The sequence below is a fragment of the Chiloscyllium punctatum genome, chromosome 6 (genome assembly GCF_047496795.1).
Source record: "Chiloscyllium punctatum isolate Juve2018m chromosome 6, sChiPun1.3, whole genome shotgun sequence".
NCBI lineage: Eukaryota > Metazoa > Chordata > Chondrichthyes > Orectolobiformes > Hemiscylliidae > Chiloscyllium > Chiloscyllium punctatum.
The window spans coordinates 77,296,902-77,307,849 of NC_092744.1; the positions used below are offsets into that span (position 1 = coordinate 77,296,902).

A 10,948-nucleotide genomic window follows, 5' to 3' on the forward strand; every position below is an offset into this window, starting at 1 on the left:
GCTAATGCTGCTAGTCACAGTTAAAAGGAAACCTGACAAAAGAAGTTCTACTAACCTGCTAAGTCAAGAGTCCCAATCAAGTGCTTAACTGATAATGATCTGAGGTACTCTTCATGAGCAACCCGAAGACTGAACTCGATATCTTTTAGCTTTATCTTTTGTAGACTCATTTCTAATCTGTGTTATTATTTCTTATTGCATTTAATAAATTTATTAATTTTATCACTAAGAAAGCCTGCTTGAATTGGCTCCTTTACAAAAAAGCTTCTTTTGATCTAAGAGAAAGATACTCATGAGGGAAGGAATTCTGTTTAGTTAAGCTCGTTGCTCCTAACTGGTGGGTGATAATGGTTTGGTTGGTGGGGGTGGGGTGGGGGGGTGTTGGTTAGTAACAAGGGAGGCGAATACAGGGGTGACAGACTGTTCATACCACCTAACTAGGGATTCTATGATTCCTGACAGTGTGGAAACAATCCTTTCAGTCCAACATGTCCACATCGACCTTCTGAAGAGTTACCCTCCCAGACCCATTCCCCCACCTTACATTTTACTCCTTACTAATGCACCAAACCTACACATCCCTGAACACTATAGGCAATTTAGCATTGCCAATTCATCTAACCTGCACATCTTTGGACTGTGGGAAGAAACCGGAGCACTTGGAGTAAACTTGCACAGACACAGGGAGAATGTCTGTGTGGAGTTTGCACAGTCACCGGAGGCTGGAATCGAACCCGGGTCCCTGATGCTAACCACTGAGCCACCATGCCACCTCCAAATGTAAGAATTTGGGGCACGTCTAATACCATAACAAATTGGGGAACCTTGCCTGGGAGTTGTTCATAACCCTACCTTGAGAGGTGTTGATACAATAAAGCATCAAATAGGATTATTGGTATTCATAGTGTCTTCACCCATGGTGGCATTTATTGAAACACTTTGTCCCACACAGGAACAGCTGTGGTCTGCACTGAAAGCTGGAAAGATAGACATGGTGGTCTCTGATCATTCTCCATGCACTGCAGACCTTAAACTGTTGCAGTCTGGAGACTTCCTCAAAGCATGGGGAGGAATTTCTTCTCTGCAATTTGGTGAGTCAGATCTGTTGGCTAAATTCAACTAGATAACACAGGTAACACACGCAGTGCTGTTTACTAACAATCGGATCGGATGGTAACACCCTTACCTGTGGCAGAAGGTGGAGTGTTCCAATTTTACTTTAGAGTAAACACATAATGCTTCAATGCCAAATAGTACTGCATTGTTAAATGTTGTCTTCTGTCATCCTGCCAGTTCAATCTGATGCAAAAAGGTCCCACGCTGCCATTCAAAGAAAGACTAGGGAGATCTCTCAAAATGTCTTGACATTTATTTTTAAACCAATACTGCCAAAACTGGTTAACTGATCCTTTAATGTTTTGTCTGAGAGACCTTGACCTTGGGCATCTACACTTAGCAATAAACAATGACTTACTTCACAATTAATGTATTTGCCAAGAAGAACTATGACACATCCTGGAGACATGAAACACCCTTCAGCAATAATTGAGCTTCCAAACAAATGCTTAGTGTATTGTTAACATATATACCATGTATGGTCAATAAACAGACTTCACAGGTAACATATAATTTAATGTCAACATAAATGACCAAGTGTTGCATACACGTCATAATTGCAGGTAGCTAAAGGTTATGCACTATTAGCACATATTAGATTAGATTCCCTACAGTGTGGAAACAGGCCCTTCGGCACAGCCATTCCGCGTTGACCATCCAAAGAATAACCCACACAGACTCAATTCCCTCTGACTGATGCACCTAACACTATGGGCAATTTAGCATGGCCGATTCACCTGACCTGCACATCTTTGGACTCTTGGAGGAAACCGGAACACCGGAAACCCACGCAGACACGGGGAGAATGTGCAAACTCCACACAGACAGACGCCCGAGGCTGGAAGCGAACCTGGAACCCTGGTGCTGTGAGGCAGCAGTGCTAACTGCTGGGCCACCGTGCCGCCCCAATGTTACATCTTATTGACCATCCTGCAATCCTTTAGTTAAACCACTATTAGAATCTATTTATGTGGTAACAAATAATAGAATATGGCTTTATATATGTTATGTTTATTCAGGTGGCATTTCCCATTGTCAGGCTTTGACAGTGGTAATCCATTTTCCATCCTCCGGGCACACAGCAGAGAATGCACTAGCATTTAGGACCTGAACAGCAGGTATTTCCTATTGTCCAAGTATGTAGTGAACACCAGCTGTTATCACCCAGAGTCTAAAATGTCACTCTGTTGAAAGGTCTTCCTCTGTTTTGGACCTCTGCTCGACAACGAGGATTCACTCTGCAGGACGTGGTGAACTTGATGTGTAAAAACACAGCCAGGTTGTGTGGGCTTGAGAACAGGAAAGGCTCTCTTGTTGTTGGTAAGGACGCAGACCTTGTGATATGGGATCCTGACAGAGAGTTTGAGGTAGGTTACTAAAATGTTATCAATTTCACCAAGAGGTTGCTTCTGTGTTTGACTTTAACTTCAGTAATTGAACATCATTGTTTGCAGGTGAGAGATACCTCAATTCATCATAAAAACAAGGTAAGAGCTCCAATTACAATTTATTAGCTTCTCTTCCTTTGAATTCCTTCAACTGTTTTGGGGTTGCATAATTGTCTTTTAGCATTAAGTCATTACCTCAGCACTCTCTCAAAACTCCTCTCCACATGAAGAAATGTGTGATTCCATCCATAGCTAATCAGAGAACTTTTAGCACTGGTTGCGGGGTAACAGATGTCCACCTTGAAGCACTGACGTTTTGGGGGTCGGGGCGACATAAGAGTGTATAAAGGTGAGCCTTATGACCGAAATACAGTAAATGAGATGTACTGCATCAGGACTGGCACCAACTTTGGATGTTGAATGTGAAAGCCCTAGAATATCAATAGTTTTGATATTGAGTGTGGAGTGGGATGCCACAATGATCTAAAAGAAAAGGTAGTGATAAATCAAAGCACATCATGAAACTCTTAGACAGAGAGTGCTAATGCAAAATAACAAGTGGATTAAGCACTCTGATGTCACATACTTTGAAGGCCTGTGAATGGAAGGTAGATTAAATTCCTTCCATCCCTTACAAAGATCTTCATCAGAATGAATCAACAGTCAGGCTGCTATCAGGTTTCCCATTAGGTGCTTTCACCAAAGCAGTGAAGCAATTTAGAAGCATTTATCATGGAGCCATAGAGATGTACAGCATGGAAACAGACCCTTCAGTCCAACTCTTCGATGTTGACCAGATATCCCAACCCAATCTAGTCCCACCTGCCAACTCCTGGTCCATATCCCTCCAAACCCTTCCCATTCATGTACGCATCCAAATGCTTTTTGGATGTTGCAATTGTACCAGCTCCCACCACTTCCTCTGGCAGCTCATTCCATACAAGTACCACCTCTGTGAAAAAGTTGCCCCTTAGCACTCTTTTATATCTTTCCACCCTCACCCTAAACCTATGCCCTCTAGTTCTGGACTCCTGCATCCCAGGGGAAAGACTTTGTCTATTTATCCTATCCATGCCCTCTGTAAGGTTACCCCTCAGCCTCCGACGGTCCAGAGAAAATAGCCCCAGCCTCTCTCTCCAGTTCATTCACTTAAGAGGCTGTCATCCTTGGATTAACAGAAAAGATCAAAAATAAAAAAGGCTACCCTCCACACCCAAGATAAACTGAAACACAAGTAACATGAGGTATGGGTCTCCTTTGGAGAGGAAGTTGAATATTGACTAATGCACCTTACACTACGGGTAATTTAACATGACCAATTTACCTGACCTGCACATCTTTAGACTGTGGGACAGACGAGGAGAATGTGCAAACTCCACACAGACAGTCACCCGAGGCTAGAATTGAACAGGGGACCCTGCTGCTGAGAGGCAGCAGTGCTAACCACTGTGCCACCCTATTGCAATTCATCTATCCTCAATGCTTGATACCTTATTCTGAGAACGTGACCCCAAGTTGTAAACTCTGCAGCCAGGGGAAACATTCTCCGCCTCTACGATTTCAAGACGTTTTAAGAATGTTATACAGCAACTTGTCCATAATTCACGGCAGTACGGTGGCTAGTGCTGCTGCCTCACAGCGTCAGGGATCTGGGTTTGATTCCAGCCTCAGGTCACTATCTGTGTGGCGTTTGCACATTCTCCCAATGTCTGTGTGGGTTTCCTCCGGATACTCTGGTTTCTTCCTACAATCCAAAGATACGCATGCTAAATTGCCCATAGTGTTCAGGGAAGTGTAGATTAAGTGCATCAGTCAGGGCAACTGTAGAATAATAGGGGAGGGGAATGGGTCCAGGAGGGTAACTCTTCAGAGGGTCAGTGTGGACTTGTTGGGCCAAATGGACTGGAGGTATTCTCTTTAGATTCTACTCTATTAAGAAAATTGGAAGGTACTTCATTTACAAGTATAGAAATCATTCAATTCAAGACAATTATCCAAACAAATGTTTAAAAAGAAATTACTCTAATGCTGCTTCCTTTACAGTTGACCCCATATCTTGGCCAGAAACTGCAAGGAGACGTTTTTGGTACCATTGTCCGTGGAAAGATTGTATATCTACAAGGAAAGTTCTCTGACAAACCCCTGGGAGAACACATCCTGATCAATAATGCTCAATTATGAACGGAATCAAGATTCACTTTTATGCTCTTTCCCAAAAGTGCATTAATCAGAGCCCACTTACTTCATTTCAGCACACTTGCATCCAGTATACACAAACGTAGAAATGCCTGTTGTTGGGTGCTCATGGGTGAGTGCTTGATATTTCTCTGTCTGTTATTTTCACCTGTGATTCTGGGAATAACTGCTCCACCGCTTTATATTCAAACATGAAAAGAGAGCTGGGAAAATGCTGCTTGTTCACCCAGCCTGTCCCACAGAATTAAGACGTTTACTGCATTTCAATACACATACTTCCATGTCTACCAGGAAGCCATATTACCTCACAGAGATGGAAGATGAAAACTGATAAAAATGTGGAGAAAGGAAGAGAGTAGGAAAAAAGTCTAGAACACCATTCCAGCCCCAATTATTGTACAGGGTAACCTCTGCCACAACCACTATAAAGGTCCAGCTCTCACAAAGTAATTCAAGAAATTAATACTGACCACACACACTAAAGCCTGTCCCACAATTCTGCTAGTCTCTACGATATTGTGGCCACTACGGACACTTGGATATCACAGGGGCAGAGATGGTTGTTGGACATTCCAGGGCTTAGAAGTTTCAAAAGGAATAGGGAGGTAGGTAAAAGAGATGGGGGACATGGCACTGCTTATCAGGGACATTATCACAGCTGCAGAAAGGGAGGTTGAAGATGGTTCATCTCCTGAGTCAGTATGGGTGGAAGTCAGAAAGGAGCAGTCACTTTATTGGGGGTTTTCTACAGACTCCTCAACAGCAACATAGACACTAAGGAGCAGATTGGGAGGCAGATTTTGGAAAGGTGCAGAAGTAACAGGGCTGTTGCCATGGGTGACTTTAACTTCCCTAATATTGATTGGAACCTCCTTAATGCACATAGTTTAGATGGAAAAGATTTTGTCAGGTGTGTACAGGAAGGATTTCTGACTCAATATGTAGATAGGCCAAATAGAGGGGAAGCCATCTTGGATTTGGTGCTTGGCAACAAACAGGCCATGTGTCAGTTTTCTTGATCACAGCATTTTGGTGATAGCAATCACAACTCACTGACCTTTATTATCGTCATGGACAGAGATAGGAGCAGACTGTATGGGAAAGTATTTAATTGGGGGAAGGGGAATTACTATGCTAATAGGCAGGAACTGTGGAGTATAAATTGAGAACAGATGTTCTCAGGAAAATGTGCAACAGAAATGTGGAGGTTGTTTAGGGAGCACTTGCTATAGTGCAGGATTGGTTTGTCTACTGAGGCAAGGAAAGGATGGTAGGGTGAAGGAACCTTGGATGAAAAGGGATGTAGAACATTAGTCAAGAGGAAGAAGGAAGCTTACCTAAGGTTGAGGAGGCAAAGATCAGACAGGGTTCTAGAGGGTTACAAGGTAGCCAGGAAGGAATGTAGAATGGACTGAGGAGAGCTAGGACGCGGCATGAAAAAGCCTTAGTGGGTAGAATTAAGGAAAATCTGAAGGCATTCTATACTTATGTGAGGAACAAGAGGATGGCCAGAGTGAGGGTAGGGCCGATCAAGGATAGTGGAGAGAACTTGTGCCTGGAGTTGGAAGCGGCAGGGGAGGCCCTTAATGAATACTTTGCTTCAATATTCATCAGTGAGAGGGACCTTGTTATTTGTGAGGACAGCATGAAACAGGTTGATACACTTGAACAGGTTGATGTTAAAAATGAGAATGTGCTGCAAATGTTGAAAAACATAAGGATAGGTAAGTCCACTAAAGCAGATGGGATATACCCAACGTTACTACAGGAAGTGAGGGAAGAGATTGCTGCACCTTTGGCAATGATCTTTGCGTCCTCACTGTCCACTGGAGTAGTACCAGATGATTGCGGGGGGGGGGGGGCAATTGTTATTCCCTTGTTCAAGAAAGGGAATAGGGATAACTCTAGGAATTACAGACCAGTCTTACATCAGTGGAAGGCAAATTATTGGAGAGGATTCTAAAGATAGGATTTATGACTATGTAGAAAAGCATAGTTTGAGTAGAGATAGTCAGCATGGTTTTGTGAGGGGCAGGCCATGCCTCACAAGCCTTACTGAATTCTTTGAGGATGTGACAAAACACATTGATAAATGTAGAACAGTGGATGTGGTGTATACGGATTTTAGCAAGGTATTTGATAAGGGTTCCCCATGGTAGGCTCATTCAGAAAGTAAGGAGGTATGGTATACAGGGAAGTGTGACTGTCTGGATAACGAATTGGTTGGCCCATAGAAGACAGACATGGTAGTAGTTGGAAAGTATTCAGCCTGGAGCTTGGTGACCAGTGGTGTTCCGCAGGGATCTGATCTGGGTCCTGTGCTCTTTATGATTCTTATAAATGACTTTGATGAAGAAGTGGAAGGGTGGGTTAGTAGGTTTTCGGACGACACAGAAGGGTGGAGTGGTGGACAGTGTGGAGGTCTGTTGTAGGTTTCAATGGGACATTGACAGGATGACAGGATGTAGAGCTGGGCTGATAAGTGGCAGATGGAGTTCAACCTGGAAAAGTCTGAAGTGATTCATTTCAATGCAGAATATAGGGTTAAAGGCAGGATTCTTGACAGCGTGGAGGAGAAAGGGATCTTGGGGTCCATGTCCATGCAATTTGATAGGGTCGTTCAATAGGCGTGTGGTGTGTTGGCTTTCATGAGCAGGGATTTAATTGAAGAGCTGCAAGTTTATGCTGCAGCTCTATAGCGCCCTGGTTAGACCATACTTGGAATATTGTGTTCAGTTCTGGTCACCTCATTATAGGTAGGACGAGAAACCTTTAGAGGGTGCAGAGGAGATTTACCAGGATGCTGCCTGGACTAGAGGGCATGCCTTATGAAGAAAGGTTGAGGGAGCTAGGGTTTTTCCTACTGGAGCGAAGGAGGATGAGAGGTAACTTGATAGAGGCGTACAAGATGACAGGCATCGATAGAGTGGATAGTCAGAGACTCTTTCCCAGGGTGGAAACGGCTATCATGAGAGGGCGTATTTTAAGGTGATTGGAGGAAGGGTTCGGGGAGATGTCAGATGTGGATACATGGAATGCACTGCCAGCAGGGCTAGTAGAGTCAGATACATTAGGGACATTTAAACGACTCTTAGAAAGGCATATGGATGATAGTAAAATGAAGGGTATGTAGGTTAGGTTGATCTTAAGAGTAGGATAAAAGGTCTGCACAATATTGAGGGCGAAGGGCCTGTAACTGTGCTATACTGTGCTATATTCTAGGAAATGAAGAACCTCCTATTAGCCAGCATTAAAAACATCAATTCATTCATATCAGCAACTTTCTGTCTGATAACCACAACAGTGGAAGTGCACCAAGTGAATAAGGATATTGCTCATGCCACGATCAACCATCTACTATGAACTGTAATTATTGTGATGGATTAATCAATAACCTGACTACTCCTTTTGCTTACTGGGAACAGTCCCAGTCTGAATATAATTGGGATGATATTAGTCCACCAATAGCATGAAACAGGCTCGTAACAAATCAGCATCATATTTCACACTACGTTGTTTGAACTTCAAATAAAAAATAAAATAAAAGCCTAGAATAGACTAACCATTTGTTGCTGGTGGAAACCATTACATTCATTAGGTTTCCTCTTGTTATTGTGCTTTGTCATTTAAGTGAAACAACAAAACACAATCACTTCTTTCTGTAGCCTGTTCTGGCAGCTCATTCACAGATCAGACTTATAAACATATTATTGCAACCCATACATCAAACAACTTTAGCATAAAGAAGGATATAGATGATACATTTTCCCACCCTCAAAATGTAAAGCTCCTGTGGCTTTCCAGGATAAAGCTTTTTTTTTCCTGTAAGGCTGCTAATGATGTTGCATTCATATATTTACCTTGGCAAAGGGGTCAAACATCAGAAGGTACAGATTCAAAAGAATTGGTAGAATGATTTGTGGGATAATGAGAGAACTTATTGTTCACCCAAAAGTCAACATGGATTTGAACTCACTATCAGAGATAGTGGTAGAGGCAGAAACTGCCATCACATTTATAAAGTACTTTTTCAGATGGCCTCTTACAGTGGTGAGCTGGAGGACTACAGGTATATTGCAAGAAACTGGGATAGGTAACTATTTTTGATGATTTCTATAACTACCTGTGGCTTCCAGAGCTTAGAAGCTCCAGCTAGCAGAACCAAGGTACAATTACAAGCATGACTTTTTGTAATTGATTCATAGGCTGTGGGTTATCATTGGCTAGTATTTATTGATTCTGCTGAATTAATCTTCAACCAAGTATCTTGATGAGATTTTTTGGGGCAAGTTAAGAGTCAACCACATTGCAGTGGGTATGGAGTCACATGTAGACTAGACTAGACCAGAAAAGGACATTTGTGAACCAAAGAGGTTTCTACAACGATCAACTTTGTCATCATTCGACCATTTATTTCGGATTTTCACTGAATTCAAATTTCGTGAACTGTCATGGTGGGATTCAAACCCTCATTCCAAAAGCATTCATTTCAGACTCTGGATTACCAGCCCAGTGGCATTAATACTGTCAAACTTCCTCTCTCTGACAGCAAGTCTCAGAGAATAGTGATGCCGATATTAAATATACAATTTAGACAGAACATTTAATATACTGCAAAATGGCCAGGACAGAAAGGCAGATACTAAGTAGCAATTCCCTATTTTCTTTCTTGCTACTTATTGCATATTATTAAATATTCAGTTTTATGCTCGCAAAATTACCAGTCATCCTTGCAGACAATACTGTTAACTGAGCAACACTTCCAAATTCAAGTAGACCAAAAGAGTTAATTAAGTAATGTTATTTCAAGAAAATAGCCCAGACCCTAACTTTGCTAGTTGTTTTAAGCAAGTGTATGGTGGATATTCCAGGAGGGATGCAGCTGGCAAACCACTTTATTTACAAGATTACTGAATGAAACACAAACAAAAGAGAACAGAATATAGAATAAGTTAATCTATCTGAAAACTTAACAGATTATCCCAATTTAATGATGCAGTTCCAAATACTTGCAACAATACCCATAAACACCCCTTGGCAAAAAAGGAAACATCAAACACAGGGTCTTACAGGAGAGAGACAGGGAGAGAGATGGCAGTGAGAATCCGCATGGAACGTCTTCGTCCGTGTTTCTTGAATCAGCAGCCTCAAAATGACTGCTTGCTAAAAATCAAACCAAACCAGAGAATAACTGAGTTGAGAGAACTGGCCACTCCACTTTTATTATACAAGTATTTTTTTTAAACTTGAAAGTCTTTTGCCTGAGGCAGTATCAATTAGCTGTAATCAAATTGGCCTGAAATTCCATCAAACCTGGACCTTTCAGAATCGCTGCTTTTACAACCTCTCTGGGAAGTAAAAAAAAGCCAAGTACAGCGTAATCTTGCTAAAGGAGGAGCATCATCATTGCAAATATGCATTGAGCCTAGTCTGTGAATTAATAGTCCAACTTCTAGCCTTCTCACAACCATTTGACTGAGACACAGTTCAAACCAATACAATTGATTAATTTTAGCCTTGCTTTCTGCCGTCCGAACTCACTGGGTTGAGCTGGGGTCAGCTCCAGACACAAACAACAAGCAGGTCACAACTCCAAAATTGACAACATTAAAGCCCACATTTATTCAAAGAGAAGAGCACTGAAGATTTCCTGGCTCAGGGACCAGCAAATTGGTAATGTAAGCACCATAAAGGCTATGTGTTTGCAGAAGTCCTCACTGCTGCATCCTGAATCTGACTTAGAGCAAGAGAAAGTAAAAGGTATAAATCTAAGTACCCTGAGTCCAGTTTACATATCAGCTTTGCTGAATTTTCCACTCTCATTATTTCAATACATTTTAAAGTTTGCAGTCAATGGAAAGATTGCATTGCTGAATGAATCTGCTACAGGGAGAAACTAATAAAGGATAGGACCAAACAATCAATTGTTTGGGTGCTAAACATCCGGAACCTTAAAGCACACTCTTTTGAAAAAGTTGAGTTGGGCTCAACTATACACAACCTCAGTTTCCAACAAAGTCAACATCAGATGGATGAAAAAGCCAAGTCACATCAAAATAATGAAGTAGCCAGAAGTAACGTGTTAAGGTTGTCTCTCCCTCCAACAGTCTCTAAAAATGACAGGTTTGGATTTAATTTAAAAACATTTCATTCTTAAACAGAATGATAAGTGTGCAAAAACTAAAATAGCTGGGCTAATTCAGGTGTTGCAGCATCTATGGAGAGGGAGAAACACTGAACGTTTAGAG

At 41.9% G+C, this 10,948-nt stretch overlaps 1 protein-coding gene across 3 annotated transcripts in view; it reads left to right on the forward strand.

The window, feature by feature from the left end:
- Window positions 1-10,948, forward strand: part of LOC140479111 (allantoinase, mitochondrial) — a 41,456-nt gene that overhangs the window by 26,273 nt on the left and 4,235 nt on the right. Inside the window, exons 8-12 of one of the 3 annotated variants that reach the window (XR_011960942.1) lie at window positions 953-1,091; window positions 2,311-2,483; window positions 2,571-2,603; window positions 4,548-4,812; window positions 7,923-8,251. Coding sequence is in view for 1 of the 3 variants with exons in the window: in XM_072573042.1 (XP_072429143.1) it covers window positions 953-1,091; window positions 2,311-2,483; window positions 2,571-2,603; window positions 4,548-4,685 (483 nt within the window). In the remaining 2 variants the exon portion in view is untranslated. Of the gene's footprint in view, window positions 1-952; window positions 1,092-2,310; window positions 2,484-2,570; window positions 2,604-4,547; window positions 8,252-10,948 lie in introns of those variants that run through there. The other 2 variants (XR_011960941.1, XM_072573042.1) reach the window with 2 other exon arrangements.